The sequence below is a fragment of the Triturus cristatus genome, chromosome 6, assembly GCF_964204655.1.
Source record: "Triturus cristatus chromosome 6, aTriCri1.1, whole genome shotgun sequence".
Lineage (NCBI taxonomy): Eukaryota > Metazoa > Chordata > Amphibia > Caudata > Salamandridae > Triturus > Triturus cristatus.
The window spans coordinates 1,352,140,223-1,352,160,184 of NC_140589.1; the positions used below are offsets into that span (position 1 = coordinate 1,352,140,223).

The 19,962-nt window shown below is 45.6% G+C and overlaps 1 protein-coding gene across 2 annotated transcripts in view; it reads left to right on the plus strand.

The window, feature by feature from the left end:
- LOC146821411 (uncharacterized) overlaps positions 1-19,962 on the plus strand; it is a 208,022-nt gene that overhangs the window by 136,215 nt on the left and 51,845 nt on the right. For both annotated transcript variants that reach the window (XM_085612354.1, XM_085612355.1), the window contains one exon: positions 18,865-18,996. In XM_085612354.1, the coding sequence (XP_085468480.1) occupies positions 18,865-18,996 (132 nt within the window). The remainder of the gene's footprint in view (positions 1-18,864; positions 18,997-19,962) is intronic.

Genomic DNA, 19,962 nt, shown 5'->3' on the forward strand with positions numbered 1-19,962 from the left:
TCACAAAGCAGATTGCAGAAAGTTCAGTCCAGTCCTTTCACTGCCCAAGACAGAAGCAGCCACTGCAGGCCAACACAGCAAAGCACACAGCAAAGTGGTAGTTCATCCTCACAGCTGCTCCAGCTCTTCTTCTTGGCAGTCTTCTTGATCCAAAAGAGTTCTAAAGTTCAGGGGTCTGGGCCCCAATATTTATATCCCAAAAACCTTTGATCTCCTAGGCAGAGTGTGTCTGTGCCCAGTCAGAACCAGTTCTGCCTTCTCTGGTGTGATTTTCTGGCAGGAGGTGGAGACAGCATTGTCAGACAGACCAGGCCCTTTGAGGTGCAAGGAAATCTCCTCCCCCTTCCCCCATTGCAGCCCAGCTCTATTCAGCCCTTTCCTGACCCTACCTAGACTATCTGGAGCCACTTCTGCTCCCCAGCCTTCTGCCATCCAAAACCCAGACAGGCAATCCACATTCCAGCAGAGGCACATAGGATGACTGAGCAAGAAAATACCTATATTCTAAAAGTTTTATTTTCAAACACAGAATGTAAAAATCACCTTCACTAAAAGATGCATCTTTAGATTCTGAGTTCAGGCATACTAAACTCTATTTTTCCACCTAGTTCCTAGGGCCAGTTATGTTTATAAGATGTTATAAACAAACTTCCCATTTTGTCCTATGGGGAACAGGTAGCCTTGCAATAGTGAAAAACTAAATGGGCTGTAATTCACTATCAGGACATGCCACACACACCAGGGCATGTCCGACTTTCACATACACTGCACCCTGCCCAAAGGGGTACCTTGGGCCTACCTTAGGGGTGGCTAACATGTAGAGAAGGGAAGGTTTAGGGCCTGGCAAGTGGGTGCACTTGCCAAGTCGACATGGCAGTTACAAACTGCACGCAGACTCTGCAATGGCAGGTTTGAGATGCCTTTTTAGGGCTACTCACGTGGATGGCACAATCAGTGCTGCAGGCCCACTATTAGCATTTGATTTACAGGCTCTGGCACACACAGTGCACTTTACTAGGGACTAACAAGTAAATCAAATATCCAATCATGGAAACACCAATCCATAACACAATTTACCACAGGAGCACCACTGATCAGCAGTGAGAAAAGTGCGCAGAAACACCACGCCAGCAAAAACAGAGTTAAAACCGGGAGGGCAGAAAGCAAAACCTCAGGGAAAACACACGCCAAAAGATGCCAAGTCTAACAACTGGATATAGTCATAGAATAAAAATCAGGAGAATTCTTCCTAATGCTCACAACAGTGGATACATTATTAATTGATGAGCATATCGGCTGGTTAGAAGCGGATTCTAAAAACAACAAGGCCTACCTACACTACCTATTTAGACTATGGATCCTTAAAAATCTCACTGTAATAGAGCAGTAAAAAGTGCAAAAGAAAACAAAGTGCATAGTGTATTGAACAGACCAATCATCGCAAAGATTGACACTCCTTGCTCTAGTCAGTCGAACTCTCAGTGGGTAAGCCACCATAAAAAGAACTAAATTGAGAGAGAACCTGGTTAAAATGTACCTATGTTGGGTAGATAAAATATCGCTCAAATACGACTGCATGTGCACACTGTGGGAATGGATAAGTATGAGACCACTGAACTCGTTGAGAGGTCATGTCGATCCCTCACAGCCCTTGCCACCCTATGTAATTTGACCCTTAGTTCTACTTCTGGGCAGACAAAGGTGAAACACCCTTCAGTCGGTATAAAAGGAATGTTCAGAGATAACAGGGATAAATGCAGCTCCGTGATATAACACAGCCAGGGTATCTTAAGCGAGTGGTCAAGGGAGAGGCAATCTTCTACAATGTCCCTATTCAGTACTGCTTCAGGCTTTGTCCAGATCGCGTGTTGCAGCAGGCTAGATGCTTCCTTTTTAACATCCTCAATAAAAGGCAGGCCAAGTTCGCTGTTGCAGATGGAGGCAGAAATGGACTGAGGGGCCAAAAGCACACACCTCAAAATACCATTCTCCGTAGTTTGCACTTTATTCACCCTTGAATACCCCCAAATGCTTTCCCGATAGGTTGCAGTTGACACAGCTTTTGCACTATATAAAGCGCATATTTCTTTCAAGGGGTGTGAGCCTTGCCTGGTGGCAAACCTAGAGACCGCCCCAGAATTTGCAAATAAGTGCTGTGATTTAATGTTAATTGGGAAAGTCCCTTTTTCATCAAACAAACCACAATGGTGCCGAAAATAGGGACAACCGGAATTCGGACCTTATTGATATTAAAAATCCCAAAATTGGGAAGGCTTTTTCCCAATAGTCACAACAAAAGTTTTCCGGACATTTGTTATGAGGTCTAATTTTCCCATAAATTGAGTGAATGTATGTCAGAGAGACTGCAAAGCATTAGGCTTGGGGGCCATAAGAACAGTATCATTATTGTACAATAGTACAATGTAGGAGAGTAGGGTCTGCTATCCAAAGGTCACCCCAAATTTTTGCTTTTTGCTTCACTGGTTTTTGACATATTGAGGCTGTGGGCCTGCCAATCAGACCCCCAGCCTGCTGTTCTCTCTACTAAATTTACACTATGCACCCTAGGTACATAACCAATTGGAAGTGGATCACCCTGTCAGCCCCTGTACCAGTGTACACTAGGTACCCAGGGCATTGGTGTATCTAAGGCCTGCCAGGGGCTGAAGCATGTATTATGCCACCCCAGGCTTGGCCTGACAAATTTGACACAACTGGCTGATCACTCAGCTGGGGTAAGTGGGTGTAACCACCTCTTACTTGGGTGTAGTATACCTATACCTAACCTTAAATGGGACACCTGGTAACCTATAAGTCACTCCTATGGCAGGCCTTAACAATCCTGAAGGCAGAGTGCTTGGTTCCATGTGAGATGGTGCTCTGGCATGAGCTGAGCCTGTCTGCAGTGGTCAGAACAACTTCCTCCTACTGTTTCCAGATATCGTCATACCATATACTCTTAAGTGCATTATGAACCTCGCGGTTAAATGCTATCTTTGGTTTGGCTTTATCAAAACATGTCGAGTAAGGTGTCATACGAATTGGAATACTAACCCCTCGCCAATTCTGGCGACGGGGTTAGCATTCCACCCTTCTAGAGGGACACGACATGTACAGTACCTGAAACCCGGGTAAAATCAGACATAGCCTCAGCTCCACAAAATGGATGCTGCCACCACAGACACAAGTCTGCCCTCCTGCTGCTGGGAGTCCTTCCAGCTTGGGCGGTGTGGACAAAGGGTTTCCTGCCAGGGGAGGTGCATGCACCACCCCAGACAGGATTTTGTGTATTGGTCAAGTAGGGCTTGAAAGAAACCAGACATGCCTGAGGCTCACAAGGAGCCTCGGTGCATATGCCAGTTCAATCCGGTCCTGGGGCACACCAGTCCCGGGCCTGGGGCGAGCTGGACAAAGGATTGGGGGTGTAACCACCCCCCTTCCTGGTCCCACCCTTAGGGAGGGACCTAGCAGGTAGTCCGGCCCCTAGAATCCGCTTAAAGGTAGGAGCTGTGTCCTAAGACTTCAGACATCCTGGAATCAACTTGAAACTAAGAGGAAGACGGGAACTTCGACGCTCTGCCGCACAGAGGACTGAAGCCAATCTCCCCTGTCGTCAGGGAGTGACCACCTTGCTAACGCAAGCACCATCCAGCGAATCAACGTCTGCTTTGCCGCCGCCTCCCGCCGGAGCCCGAGCCCAGAGACTGACAAGACCTAGACCTCCAGACCTCTCACCGCCCGATCCACAGTCCCTGAGAAGAGGAGACCCGTGGAGGCACCGAGACACGTGGAGCCAGCCATCTTGAAAAGACCACGACAAGCTGCAAGCGCAACAACCGAGGCTCCCTCCAAGTTGTGCTTTGGGATCTGAGAAGCCCAACACCCGAGCAGCATCTGCACCAAAGGTGAGCCCTCCAGCATCTCCACGATCTGCGTGGGGCCCTTCTGCATTTTGCCACTCGACGCGCCTAACCGGTTGCTGGCTAGTGGCCATCTTGGCGACGAACTTCAAGAAGTACACCGCTGGTCTGGTTGCTCCAGACTGGCCCTTGCTCCCCCCCCAAAGGAGCAATCCCTCTGACCTTGCTGGTCAGAACCATCAGCTTATTCTCGTTTTCCACAACAATTGCTTTTGCCAAGGCCTGTTTGCTTCGATCAAGTCGCCGACACCACCGACAGCGAGAGCCTGCGTGGGACAGCTCGTGAACCGACTCCTGGACGTCGTCGACCTCCGGGGACCACGTGGCTGCAGAGACAAGCTACACCTTCCTTCCTGTTTGCACCCGACATCGCCTGGTACCTACCTGGTGCCACGCTGGTCACTGGCTAGTGACTGTGAACACTGTCCCCTCTGCTTACAGGTCTTCTACAACTCCGATCCACCCCTGGATCCACCGCATTCCTTCCGGACCGACCGCCTGCAGCATCTTTGTCCACAGGCTCCATTGAACAGATAGAAGAAACCCGACGCACTTCGACACCTACGCACCCGCTTCCTGTGGGTGAGGTAAAGCTGGCACTCTGGTGCCCAAGTGTAGAGTATCATCTCTAGTGTCTGTGTTTCCAATCTTGAGTTCATAGTCCATCCGGAAGATCCTCTTTGCAGTAACTTTGTCCTTTTTACGCACCCATTGAAAACCCATGGGAGCTCGCGTGTGACTATTTGCTCTGCACACGCAACCCGTGGACCTCCTGGTCACTAACTGAAGTTAGCTCCTTGTAGGCCCAGCGATTCTAGAGGCCCTAGGCCTTTTCCCTTTTCTGTTCGTGGTACTTATACCACTATTTTAGTATATGGTTTGAGCGGCCACCAGGGCCTATCCATATAAAGTGCAACTTCTGTGTATTCTACTGTAATCTTGTTTGACGATTTGTGCTCCTGTGCTCATAAAGAGACTAGGGGTTACTTTGAGAAATAAATACATATATATTTTGAATATATATCTGTGTGGTGTCCTTTCATTGGTATAAAAGGGGGTTGCATTTGGTAAAACAGCTTGCTTAACACGTTTCACGAGTTTAGCCTCAAAGACTGCTTAGCCTACGCTACCACTAGGGCAGCTAGTCCGAAAAGGTTGACTTACAACCACACCATAAGGGTTGCTTGGCATGGTACAAGGTGGTCACTTTAACTAGTGTTTATATTTGAAAGATTGAGAGGGACCCCTTAAAAACCAAGGGAGATAGGGTACTTAACCCAGATAAAAGGAAATGTTCCCTTGATTCACCAATTAACAGAGTATAAAGTATTATGTCAGAAAGAAAGTTTTCTTTGGGAATTAAATTTTTTCTTTATTTTTTTAAAAGTATATTCATCCTTGTAGATCATACAAATTCATTAAACAAAACATCAAAATTATTAAAAACCTCCTAAAATACAATACAGTTTCATTACAATCACATAAAAAAGAAATTTTTATAAAAGAAATTTTATAACACCATTATGACCAGCATAACGTTGAGACAAAACACAAATTGTAAGATTCAGAAACTCCTCTTTACGAGTGCACATCAGATTAAATTTTTAGAAATACAGTACATTATACGTTGACAAATCTGTATATACGTAATCTGTATTTGTTCTCTGATTGCGCTATCCACAGCGTCGACGCGTTTCGATGGTTTCAGACTGATAATGCCATCTTTATCAAGACCAAATACTTTTGTCTCACACTTCAGTAATTTTCCTTTGTGATGGGGGATCTTTCTGTGCTCCTTATTCGTTTTATATTTCAGAAAACCCACTTCTTTCACCTTCCTCGTGGTTTAGAGTGATATATTTTATCCTTTCTTCTCGTGGTGAGTGCGGGCTTCCCGGTTTCAAAGAGCCCTTTTCTGTGATTCTGTTTTCCGATTTTCTGCACTGCGCGGTATTTTAAAATGTTTCTTCCTGCACCAGCGTGTCTGATTGCTCGCTGTCTTATAACCGTAATGTTTGTTTTCGCATCGGAGCCAGGTCTGTGTTAATTTTCAGAATTCCTGCGCTGCCGAATATTTTGAGAGCCTCTTCCTACATTGGCGAGTCTGATTTCTCGCTGTGTAATGACCGTCCTGCCAAATTCCGGATCGGAGCTAAATCATATGAATATATATCTGTGTGGTGTCCTTTCATTGGTATAAAAGGGGGTTGCATTTGGTAAAACAGCTTGCTTAACACGTTTCACGAGTTTAGCCTCAAAGACTGCTTAGCCTACGCTACCACTAGGGCAGCTAGTCCGAAAAGGTTGACTTACAACCACACCATAAGGGTTTCTTGGCATGGTACAAGGTGGTCACTTTAACTAGTGAACATCATATACCAGGCCAACTTCTCACATTGGTGAGCAGCGGTTGGATTTGAGCTTGCTGTGTTTTACCATTGTAATCTCTTGGTTACCAATTGAAAGATCACATAGGTACCTGTAGGTACATATAAAACAAGATTAGATATACTTAAGTTCTACTGAACTTAGTTGTTGTAGAGCAAAGGGAGTAGCACACCCTGGCTACAACTACTAGATAGGTTTAGTAGGCAAACCCAAGTGTAGGTAGATTGCAACACATCCACCCACACTTAAGAGCAATGGCTGGGGCAGAGGGGTCCAATGTACCCATCTCTGTTGAGAGTGACACCCAGAGGGCACCATCCATCTTTGCTACCCTAAACCAAAATGAGCTCAGGCAGTTTGCAAATATCAGGGGCCTTAAACAGCCCAAGAATCCTACTTCTGCTGAACTCAGAGAGCTTTTACATGCTGATGAAGATCAGAAAGCTCTCAGGAAAGCCTCCCAGTTAGGCCCCTTAGGGACAGGAACAGGAGGCCCCCCTTCTGAAGATGCTACTGAAGTACCCCTTTCCAATGGTCATCCCTTAGAGGAGAATCATACTACAGAGGAAGAAAGTGGTGGGGATACAGAAGGTAGTGAGTATGAAGGGAGAACTAGCCCAGTGCCAAGTGTTATACGTGGCCCAGCTAACCTAAGGCTATTGGGGGCTGACAATGGGATCATCCCATTGGATCTCCCCAGTGGACTTAACCAGGGGTCTGGGAGGCAAAGGAATCACTCAGGTGAATCTAATGCTTCTCATACCTCTAGAGGCTCTCAAGGTCACTCCAGGAGAAGGATGACCACCCCTCAGAGGAGGGAGCATGAGGCCAGAATGCAAGAAGCCCAGCTGAGGATCAGGAAGCAGGAGCTAGAAGTAGCTCTGATGGAAGAGAAACTGAGCAAGGCTAGGCAGCATAAAGAGAGTGGGTCTATACCCACTGGTGGCAGCACTGTCCCTAAGGACAGAGATAGGGTCTTTGATAATAGGAACCTGTCCAAGGTTGTGCCCCCCTACAAAAGTGGGGATGACATCCACAAATGGATGACTGCTCTTGAGAGAGCCTGCAAAGTGCAGCAGGTTCCTGAAGACCAGTGGGCAGCAATCTTATGGCTCTCCTTTGAGGGGAGAGGCAGAGATAGACTCCTCACTGTTAGAGAAGAGGATGTCAGAAATTACAGAGTCTTGAAGAGTGTCCTAGTTGATGGGTTAGGCTTAACCACTGAACAGTACAGGTTAATGTTCAGAGACACCCAGAAGACACAGACTCGGGACTGGTCTGAATACATTGAATGTGCCACTAAGGCTTTGGAGGGTTGGTTGCTGGGAAGTAAGGTATCTGATTATACAGGATTGTACAATTTGATGATGAGAGAACAGATTTTAAATAACTGTCAAAACCAGCAACTGCATCAACACTTGGTTGACTCTGATCTGACCTCTCCCCAAGAATTGGGAAAGAAGGCAGACAAATGGGTCAGAACCAGGGTTAAGCAAAAGAACCAGAACCAGGGCCAAGGGGGTGATCAGAAGAAAACAGACCAAAAGGGTGGAGATCAGAAATCTAAAGACCAGAAGTCTTCAACAGGGCCCCAAACTAGTACTAAAGAGGGTGGGTCCCAGCCTAAAGGGAAGAAGAAAGAAGGTCAGAAGAAACCCTGGTGCAACTCTTGCAAAAATGCAACTCACTGGACTAGTGATTGTAAAAAGGGTGGAGCCCCCAACACTGTTGCCCCTAAGGCACCTGCTCCCAGTACTACTGTTAGCAGGGTTGGTCCCCAGACAAAGGGTGTAGTGGGAATCACTATGGGAACTGAAGGAGATTCTGACTTAGACAGAACCCTGACACAGGCAGTCCTGATCTGTGATGGGGACATTGATTTGTCCCTGACTGTGAGCCCCAGTAACCTGGGCAAGTACAGACAGACTCCTTTAATTAATGAAAAAGTGGCTCAAGCCTACAGGGACACAAATTTGCCAGTGTCACTATGGTGACACCAGGCTTTGTTGATCCTGGACAGTACATACCAGGTGAGAACTACCTGGTGGCCAATGCCAGCAATGCCACTACTTCACATGGTGTGGCAGTTGTTAACTTCTCGTGGGGAGGGGTAACTGGCCTCAAAAGGGTTGTGGTTAGTGCAGACCTCCCAGTAGAATGGTTGTTGGGCAATGACCTAGAGAGTTCTCTATGGTCAGAAGTGGAGTACAGGACACATGCAGAGATGTTAGGTATATCACCACATGTCCTTGCTGTGACCAGGTCACAGGCCAAAAAGTGCCTTACTGAACCACAGGTCTTGGATCCTGGAACAATGTACCAAGCACCTACCAAGAAGAAGAACAGGAGGGTCAAGGCTGTGCCTTCCCCCCCTGCCTCAGAGTGATGATCAACCTTCCCAGGAAGCTGATCTAGAAGACCCTGAAGGAACTGTCCCTGAAGAGCTTGAACCTGATCAGGTTGAGTTTCTGGGGACAGGGGGACCTTCCAGGGCTGACTTGAGGCACGCTCAGTTATCCTGTCCCTCTCTTGAACCCCTCAGACAGCTGGCTGCTGCTGAGGCTGCTGGTAATGCTCAAGGTACCCATAAAGTGTATTGGGATGATGGGCTCCTTTATTCAGAGGCTAGAGACCCCAAGCCTGGTGCAACCAGGAGGTTGGTTATACCTCTGCAATTTAGGGGCTTCCTTCTTACCTTGACCCATGATATTCCTTTAGCAGGACACTTAGGCCAGAACAAGACTTGGGACAGGCTTGTCCCTCACTTTCACTGGCCTCACATGAATGAAGATACAAAGGAGTTTTGTCGCTCCTGTGTGACCTGCCAAGCCAGTGGCAAATCAGGTGGCACAACAAAGGCCCCCCTAATTACCACTACCTGTGGTGGGGGTCCCCTTTGAAAGAGTGGGAATAGATATAGTGGGTCCCATGGATCCTCCCACTGCATCTGGGCACAGATTTATACTGGTGGTAGTGGATCATGCCACCAGGTATCCAGAGGCAATTCCCCTTAGGACCACTACAGCTCCTGTTGTGGCCAGGGCCCTGCTGGGAGTATTCTCCAGAGTGGGGTTTCCTAAGGAGGTAGTTTCTGACAGAGGTACCAACTTCATGTCAGGATACTTGACAGCTATGTGGAAGGAATGTGGTGTCAACTACAAGTTCACCACTCCTTATCACCCACAATGCAATGGGCTTGTTGAGAGATTCAACAAGACCCTAAAGGGTATGATCAAAGGATTACCTGAAAAGTTCAGGCGAAGATGGGACATCCTTCTACCCTGCCTTCTGTTTGCTTACAGAGAGGTCCCACAAAAAGGAGTTGGCTCCAGCCCCTTTGAGTTGTTGTTTGGGCACCCTGTAAGAGGCCCACTGTGTTTAGTGAAGGAAGGATGGGAGTTACCTCTCAAAAAGCCTAAACAAGACATAGTGGACTATGTACTTGGTCTCCGCTCCAGGATGGCTGAGTATATGGAGAAGGCATCCAAAAACCTTGAGGCAAGCCAGGCCTTACAGAAAGCTTGGCATGACCAAAAGGCTGTCTTGGTTGAGTTTCAGCCAGGACAGAAGGTATGGGTGTTGGAGCCAGTGGCCCCAGCAGCACTCCAAGACAAATGGTCTGGACCCCATACAATCCTGGAAAAGAAGGGAGAGGTCACCTACTTGGTGGACCTAGGAACTCCCAGGAGTCCCCACAGGGTACTCCATGTTAACAGGTTAAAAGCATATGTTGACAGGGCAGACATGGGCTTGCTCATGGCTACAGATGAGGGACAGGAGGAAGAGAGTGACCCTCTCCCAGACCTGTTGTCTCAGAACCCTGAAGATGGCTCAGTTGAAGGAGTGACCCTTGGAGGCAACCTCACTGCCCATCAGCAGACTGACTGTAGACAAGTTCTACAATCATTTCAACACATGTTTTCCCTAATACCTAGCCAAACTGACTGGTGTACCCATGTGGTGGACACTGGTGACAGTCTGCCTGTAAAGAACAAACTTTACAGACAACCTGACCACGTCAGGGACTGTATAAAGGCTGAGGTACACAAAATGCTGGAATTAGGGGTCATTGAACCCTCAGAGAGCCCCTGGGCTAGCCCAGTGGTTCTGGTCCCCAAACCTCACACCAAAGATGGCAAGAGAGAGATGAGGTTCTGTGTGGACTACAGGGGTCTCAATGCTGTCACCAGGACAGATGCACACCCTATTCCAAGGGCAGATGAGCTCATAGACAAACTAGCTTCTGCTAAGTTTTTGAGCACATTTGACTTGACAGCTGGCTATTGGCAAATCAGATTAGCTGAGGAGTCTAAGGCCAAAACAGCATTCTCAACCCCAGGTGGGCATTATCAATTTGTGGTGATGCCCTTTGGTCTGAAGAATGCACCTGCCACCTTCCAAAGGTTGGTGAACCAAGTCCTTACTGGGTTGGATGACTTTTGTGCAGCATATCTTGATGACATTGCTGTCTTTAGCTCCACCTGGGAGGATCACCTGATCCACCTGAAGAAGGCTCTTGAGGCTCTGCAAAGGGCAGGCCTCACTATCAAGGCTACTAAGTGCCAGATAGGGCAGAGTAAGGTTGTGTATTTGGGCCACCTTGTGGGTGGAGGCCAAGTTCAACCACTGGAGAGTAAGATACAATCCATCAAGGACTGGTCCCCTCCAACCACCCAGACTCAAGTTCGAGCTTTCTTGGGCTTGACTGGGTACTACAGGAAGTTTGTTAAGAACTATGGGTCCATTGTGACTCCTCTTAATGATCTGACATCCAAGAAGATGCCCAAAAAGGTTCAGTGGACAGTAAGCTGTCAAAAGGCATTTGATGACCTGAAGGAGGCCATGTGCTCTGCACCTATCCTGAAAAGTCCTGACTACTCCAAAGAGTTTATTGTCCAAACAGATGCTTCTGAGTTGGGTGTGGGAGCTGTGCTGTCACAACTTAATGTAGATGGTCAAGACCAACCCATTGCTTTTATTAGCAGAAGGTTGACCCCCAGAGAGAAGAATTGATCAGCTATTGAGAGGGAGGCCTTTGCTGTGGTGTGGGCCCTGAAGAAGCTGAGGCCATACTTGTTTGGCATTCACTTCAAGATTCAGACCGACCATAAGCCCCTCTTGTGGCTAAATCAGATGAAGGGTGAAAACCCCAAACTGCTTAGGTGGTCCATTTCCCTACAGGGTATGGACTTTACAGTGGAGCACCGGCCAGGTACTGACCATGGGAATGCAGATGGTCTCTCCAGGTACTTCCACTTAGGACATGAAGACGAGACTGGTCAAGGCTAGTTTAATGTCCCTGCGTTTGGGGGGGGGGGGTTGTGTAGGAGAGTAGGGTCTGCTATCCTATGGTCACCCCAAATGTTTGCTTTTTGCTTCACTGGTTTTTGACATATTGAGGCTGTGGGCCTGCCAATCAGACCCCCAGCCTGCTGTTCTCTCTACTAAATTTACACTATGCACCCTAGGTGCATAACCAATTGGAAGTGGATCACCCTCTCAGCCCCTGTACCAGTGTACACTAGGTACCCAGGGCATTGGTGTATCTAAGGCCTGCCAGGGGCTGAAGCATGTATTATGCCACCCCAGGCTTGGCCTGACAAATTTGACACAACTGGCTGATCACTCAGCTGGGGTAAGTGGGTGTAACCACCTCTTACTTAGGTGTAGTATACCTATACCTAACCTTAAATGGGACACCTGGTAACCTATAAGTCACTCCTATGGCAGGCCTTAACAATCCTGAAGGCAGAGTGCTTGGTTCCATGTGAGATGGTGCTCTGGCATGAGCTGAGCCTGTCTGCAGTGGTCGGAACAACTTCCTCCTACTGTTTCCAGATATCGTCATACCATATACTCTTAAGTGCATTATGAACCTCGCGGTTAAATGCTATCTTTGGTTTGGCTTTATCAAAACATGGCGAGTAAGGTGTTATACGAATTGGAATACTAACCCCTCGCCAATTCTGACGACGGGGTTAGCATTCCACCCTTCTAGAGGGACACGACATGTACAGTACCTGAAACCCGGGTAAAATCAGACATAGCCTCAGCTCCACAAAATGGATGCTGCCACCACAGACACAAGTCTGCCCTCCTGCTTCTGGGAGTCCTTCCAGCTTGGGCGGTGTGGACAAAGGGTTTCCTGCCAGGGGAGGTGCGTGCACCACCCCAGACAGGATTTTGTGTATTGGTCAGGTAGGGCTTGAAAGAAACCAGACATGCCTGAGGCTCACAAGGAGCCTCGGTGCATATGCCAGTTCAATCCGGTCCTGGGGCACACCAGTCCCGGGCCTGGGGCGAGCTGGACAAAGGATTGGGGGTGTAACCACCCCCCTTCCTGGTCCCACCCTTAGGGAGGGACCTAGCAGGTAGTCCGGCCCCTAGAATCCGCTTAAAGGTAGGAGCTGTGTCCTAAGACTTCAGACATCCTGGAATCAACTTGAAACTAAGAAGAAGACGGGAACTTCGACGCTCTGCCGCACAGAGGACTGAAGCCAATCTCCCCTGTGGTCAGGGAGTGACCACCTTGCTAACGCAAGCACCATCCAGCGAATCAACGTCTGCTTTGCCGCCGCCTCCCGCCGGAGCCCGAGCCCAGAGACTGACAAGACCTGGACCTCCAGACCTCTCACCGCCCGATCCACAGTCCCTGAGAAGAGGAGACCCGTGGAGGCACCGAGACACGTGGAGCCAGCCATCTTGAAAAGACCACGACAAGCTGCAAGCGCAACAACCGAGGCTCCCTCCAAGTTGTGCTTTGGGATCTGAGAAGCCCAACACCCGAGCAGCATCTGCACCAAAGGTGAGCCCTCCAGCATCTCCACGATCTGCGTGGGGCCCTTCTGCATTTTGCCACTCGACGCGCCTAACCGGTTGCTGGCCCGCTGGCTAGTGGCCATCTTGGCGACGAACTTCAAGAAATACACCGCTGGTCTGGTTGCTCCAGACTGGCCCTTGCTCCCCCCCCAAAGGAGCAATCCCTCTGACCTTGCTGGTCCGAACCATCAGCTTATTCTCGTTTTCCACAACAATTGCTTTTGCCAAGGCCTGTTTGCTTCGATCAAGTCACCGGCACCGCCGACAGCGAGAGCCTGCGTGGGACAGCTCGTGAACCGACTCCTGGACGTCGTCGACCTCCGGGGACCACGTGGCTGCAGAGACAAGCTACACCTTCCTTCCTGTTTGCACCCGACATCGCCTGGTACCTACCTGGTGCCACGCTGGTCACTGGCTAGTGACTGTGAACACTGTCCCCTCTGCTTACAGGTCTTCTACAACTCCGATCCACCCCTGGATCCACCACATTCCTTCCGGACCGACCGCCTGCAGCATCTTTGTCCACAGGCTCCATTGAACAGATAGAAGAAACCCGACGCACTTCGACACCTACGCACCCGCTTCCTGTGGGTGAGGTAAAGCTGGCACTCCGGTGCCCAAGTGTAGAGTATCATCTCTAGTGTCTGTGTTTCCAATCTTGAGTTCATAGTCCATCCGGAAGATCCTCTTTGCAGTAACTTTGTCCTTTTTACGCACCCATTGAAAACCCATGGGAGCTCGCGTGTGACTATTTGCTCTGCACACGCAACCCGTGGACCTCCTGGTCACTAACTGAAGTTAGCTCCTTGTAGGCCCAGCGATTCTAGAGGCCCTAGGCCTTTTCCCTTTTCTGTTCGTGGTACTTATACCAATATTTTAGTATATGGTTTGAGCGGCCACCAGGGCCTATCCATATAAAGTGCAACTTCTGTGTATTCTACTGTAATCTTGTTTGACGATTTGTGCTCCTGTGCTCATAAAGAGACTAGGGGTTACTTTGAGAAATAAATACATATATATTTTGAATATATATCTGTGTGGTGTCCTTTCATTGGTATAAAAGGGGGTTGCATTTGGTAAAACAGCTTGCTTAACACGTTTCACGAGTTTAGCCTCAAAGACTGCTTAGCCTACGCTACCACTAGGGCAGCTAGTCCGAAAAGGTTGACTTACAACCACACCATAAGGATTGCTTGGCATGGTACAAGGTGGTCACTTTAACTAGTGAACATCATATACCAGGCCAACTTCTCACATACAAGAATGAGCTTCTTGTCTTTCTTGGATATATCCAGAAAGGGGTCAAGCAGGGCCTTCGCTAAACCGTTTATTTACAGAGTGAAGAGAAAAGGGGCCAAGATGCAGCCTTGCCTAACCTCCCGGCTGACCCCAAAACTTTCTGTACATTCTCCACTTGGGCTGTAACGGACCCTAGCAGATGCATTTGAATAGATGTTGGACAATAGATGCATAATTCCATGGTTAAAGCCCATTGAAACCAATATAGTGCAAAGTGTACTGTGGTTGAAGCAATCAAATGCACTGCTAAGGTCCATGAACCCAGGTAGGGAACCCCATGTTTGGCCCTGGTATATTTTCCTATGATCAATTCCAGGTTGAGGCATTGTTCAAGAGTACACATGCCCTTACGAAAGCCAGATTGTACATTAGAGAGGATTGAATTGTCTATAGTCCATGTTTCGAGTCTTTGTAAAAGTACCCTGTCTAAGATTTTAATAGACGAATCATGCAGGGTTATTGACCGGTAGCATGCAGGGCTGGCCTCTTCTCAAATACGACAGCCTTGTCCCATGACCTAGGTAGAGCTCCACTGCAAGCCGAATCAAAAACATAGCAAGTAACGCACCCCAATCTAAAGGCTCAGCACACAAAAAAGGTCAGCCGTAACTCCGTCCAGACCTGGAGCTCTACCAGATCGGCTGGCAATAAATGGCTGTTGTGTTTCATCTGCAGAAACATTCAAACAAGAATTATCTGCCCATACCGGCTCAATATTACAGGAAGCATCTACAGAAAGATCTAAAGAAAAAAAATTCCCGTAGTCGGCAACCCAATTCTCCTCAGACACCAGTGACGGTAACAATGGCAGATTGTCCTGACTAAGCAACGGAGAATTAATAGTGACCCTACATAGGTGAGCATTTTTAGTCTCACTACCTTGGAGCAAATTCTGCCACGCCTTTTCTCTCAGGGTATTTTTCCTATGTTTCAGAATCTGTTTATAGTTAGTACAACAACTGCAGTTGGGTCCCTAGGACCCGAGTGGAGGGTCTGTTTTAAAGCTAGGCGAGCCTTAGTACAGGCTCCATCACACCATCCTCTAGGAGGTCTTGGTATGTGCACGGACTGTTTCAAATGACTCAACAACAGTAGTTGGCATCATCCAGCGTTAAACAAATTTGGAAGAGCTCCAAGTTAGAATTAAACAATGATGGAAGCAGTCTAGTTGAATCAATCCTTAACCATTTTAGGAGCACTCCCTTTAGGCGGGAAGCCTGAATATTTTTAAGAATAGAACCAGAAAGAGCCAACTGGCCTTTTACCAACATCTCCATATTATGATCGCTACGGCAGAAAGGAATGACAGCATAGTAAGTTATATTAGAGAGAAGGGGCTTTGACACCACAGTATGATTAATAGTGGATAAACAACCCATGCACGTAAAGGTAGGAAGAAAAGGATAATCACAATGCATCTTTTTGGCAGCACACATTGATGGCAAATATGGTTCTCCCCTGAAATCTTTCAGACCACAAACCTCTTTCCCAGACATGGGACACATAGTCACATGAAAATCACCAACCCAAATTAAATATACATTAGCATTGTAGACAAGGGGATGGTTGTTCAAAGCATCAAAAAGAAAGATCAACTAATAAAGAATAACTACTAGCTCCAAAGGAATTATTATAAAAATGAATTAATATAAACGACTGACTTGCTAAAATCAAGGCAGAGAATTTCATACAAAGTCGCAGTGGTTTCAGTAAGAGAGATTTTTGCTTTGACCATAGTAGATACAAGGACTGTGAGCCACCCTTAGCTCTCCTACTGGCGATGGAATTGCGGGCAGCACATAGGATTGGTACCTATTCACACTAAATGGCTCAGTAGCCCAGGTTTCCTGGAGACATCAAATCTGGCAATTGTTTATCAGAGAATGCCAGTCAGGATTATCATGTTTAGCCTTGATCCCAGCCACATTATAAGTTGCCCATACTGACCTATTACATTCAATATCTGGGAGTAGGATGGGATGATTAACCCCAGTGGAGTGTAGGGTGGGCTAATTCCTTTGTGTGGATGACTGAACAACCACCCTAGCTACTTGCAGAGTAGGGCACTGGGTGACTGATGTGGCAGAAACCGGATCATTCGCAGCCAAGGAGTTACAATGGTTATCAGTCATCATAATAGAATAGGCTATCAAGCTACTTCGACTGAAAATTAAGGGACCTGAGTAAAGATGTCTATTCTACCAGTCACCCTAAATTAGCAAAATGTTGGAATCTATTTCTGGTAGAGCAAATAGTGACGGATACCAGAGATAGGAATTCCTCTGATTTTTCACCATTAATAACTGCTCCTGTTTGATGAATCTCCACAACGCTCTGCAGACCTATTGTTCTTTCTACATTTGCAGATGATGTAGTTTTGCAGTGATTGGTCAAGAGGGTGCAGTGTTAAAAGGGGGTCCCAAAGCGCATTGTGTCAACAGTACATTTTCCATAGACTTTTGTAACTCACGTAGTGCAAAAACAGCTGAACGGATTCACATGAAATTTGGTAGGATTAGACATTATGGTGTGCACTATTATGGGTAATACAGGTAAGTGGAGTAAGTATTGTTAAGTTATAAGACATTATAACTTAGTGATACTTGTTGTTGCTGTATTGTGGCAAAGCTTCGCTTTATTTTGTGGCAGTACTGAAGTACTTAGCAGTGACAAGTCATTATGTGATTTGCTAATGACTTCCATTGCAAAAGTTAAATACAGTCCTGTTGTTTTCAAGTACACTTTGCCGGTGTTCTGCGTTTCGCTGTTAGATGTAGGTAAGTATGAGGATTGATATTTTCTCCTAACTATTACCACTTTACTAAAGTGGTAATAGGTAGGAAAAAATATTTATATGTTTCTATATATTTTACAAAAAAAGTATGAAGTTCTGCGGTACTGCCTGGGGAGTACTGCAGTACAAAACTTTTTTTTTTTTAAATACAGATCTGCTAAAAAAAATAAAAATACACTGAAGTACCCTATATTTTAGAAATATAGTGTACCCCAGTGTATTTACCATATTTAAAAAAATGTATTCTTCATTAAAAAGTCTATGCACTAACAAGGTAATACCTAAAAATTGCAGTTCTACCTTAAATCAAATAAAAAATAAACGTACAGTTCTCCCTAACTGCTGTAAAAATATATATAGAACATTATAAATACATTTGTCCACCTATTGACACTTTAATAAAGTTGTAATAGGTAAAGAACAACAATAAAACCTACTACTTACCTACATATAAGACACTAGTCCAGAGAACAGCAAAATACAGAACACACACAAAATGTCCTGAAAACTACATGGCTGCCTGTCACCTTTAGTAGACACAGCCACTAGCCAATCACATACTGCCTTATGTGCATGTACCACGGTACACCCCAAATTTACCGCAGTATACTGCGACACAATATATAACTAAGTATTATAAAAATTATAGCTTCACCTGTCGGATGGTTTGCAGCTGCTTTTTAAAGTTGTTCTGCAACCAGTCCTCTTCAGGTTTTTGTTCTCTTTTCTTTTCCATAATTGCTATTTCTTCCATGGTTCCTTTCTGTTTTCCCAATCCCTTGTGTTTCGTGTCATGTGTTGTTTTGATGTCATTTCCTTTTCCTGTTCATTTCCTATATAAAGACTTCAGTGTCGTTTGAGGGTAACAAAAATAAGGAATCACTAGATATTCAGTGTGATGCCATAGTTTAAGAAATATTCCTTTACTGAATTTTTGAAAATCAAAAACACTCTATTTAGTGGTCACTAATCCATTTGCAACCTGCTAGCGACTCACGATTTTATTTGTACTCTCTGGCCCTAGGTCTTGGGTATGGACAATTCTTTAAATGAATGGCCTTGCACACCAGTTCGTAGATCCTTAATTTAATTCTGTCTTTAGTTGGGAGCCAATGTGAGTCTTTTGGTATTAGTGAGATGTGTACCATTTTTCAGCTAATAAGGGGTTTTCAATATATCTTTTGGAATTAATTAATGGGTGAGCAGAAGTACCTAGGTTGCTGGTGTTTATTCTTCTTGAGTTAATGAATAGCCTAGTACCTTTGGTTAATATGTGGACCGAGCGGAAGAGAGGAATTGAAGCCCAATGATTCTGCTAGGAGAAAATCTATAATTAGTCTGTTCATTTGTGGATTAAGCATTAAAAAGTTATCTTCTACCTGCACTACATGCAAAATATGGTTTATATAAAACTGACCAGCTCCTTATTAGCTTTATATTTAGTTCCAATAAATGAATTGAAATGATTGACAACAACTACCTTGAAGTTAATATGATATTGCATTGATCCTAATAAGCTTCCTACACAGACCCCATTTACACTCGTGAAATTTGCTAAAATTGCTTATTTTGGTGCAGAAATAGAAATACCCCGTTATTGTATTTCTAATCCAAGTTTGTTTGTTGTTGTTCAATTTTTAACAGACATCCTCTGATGAAGACAATGCACAGCTGGAAAAAATTAAGATGCTGCAGAAGGAAAACATGCAACTCAAAGCTAAAATAAAAGAACATGATGTTGCCATTTCGAACTTAAATCAACTAATTCAAGAAAAGGTATTCTACATGCTAATGAAATACCAGTCTTACCGTAAGGTTGCTTGTAGAGGGGCACATTCAGAACAAGGCTAATTTAGGGCAGAAGAATGACCCAGGAAAAGATGGCATTGGGTGAATGATTAGTGGAATTGGTGACAAAAGTTTAAGGACTTTCTAGAAGGCTGTTATGGAATCTGATATCCTGCACGGATATGCATATTCCACTGAACTGAACCTTTCTTCTTTAGAGTGGGGCAAAGTGAATTTAGAAGTTGGAGAAGCCCACAAACACAAATTCAACTTACCTACTCGGAAATGAGTTACAATGTTATAGATAAAGGCATAAACATTTTGCATGTCCAGTTCCTAGTTAAATAACATATCTGATGCCTCTGTCAGTTTCCCATTCACATACAGGAATGTCTGCAGATTTAAAACCTGGAGAGGACTGCTGCTAGCAGTTTGAATTTAACCTGATCTTTGTGTATTTTACTTATGCAAGGAAAAGATCTGAGCAGACAGTTGAGAAAATATAGCATTGCTATGGAAGACAATGTACCCAATTGCTATTTGTTTCTCTCTTTCTAAACCCCATCATTACTTTTCTGACCTGTGATACTAATAAAACAATGCAGCACTTGATTTCAGCGGTAATAGCAGAAATGTTACAGCACATTTCTGCCATTGCACCATATTTTGAGTGCTGTGGAAATAATTAATTTTAACCTAGGCATTCATCACAGTAAAGGGCTGGTGATAAAAACATGCACGTACAAATAGCAACATGAGAGGTGCTGTTGTTATTGCTAAATATTTTTAATTTTTCCTGTGAAACGCTCTAAATCCAGGAGTATGGTGTAATGTGGTTTTATTAAACCATATAGGTATAAACCCTAGATTTAGACCTTGGCGATTAACATGAGTTGCATTTTGCACTGGAAATTCTGAAATTTCCAAAAAGATTTGTGCTAGTGAAAGGCTTGT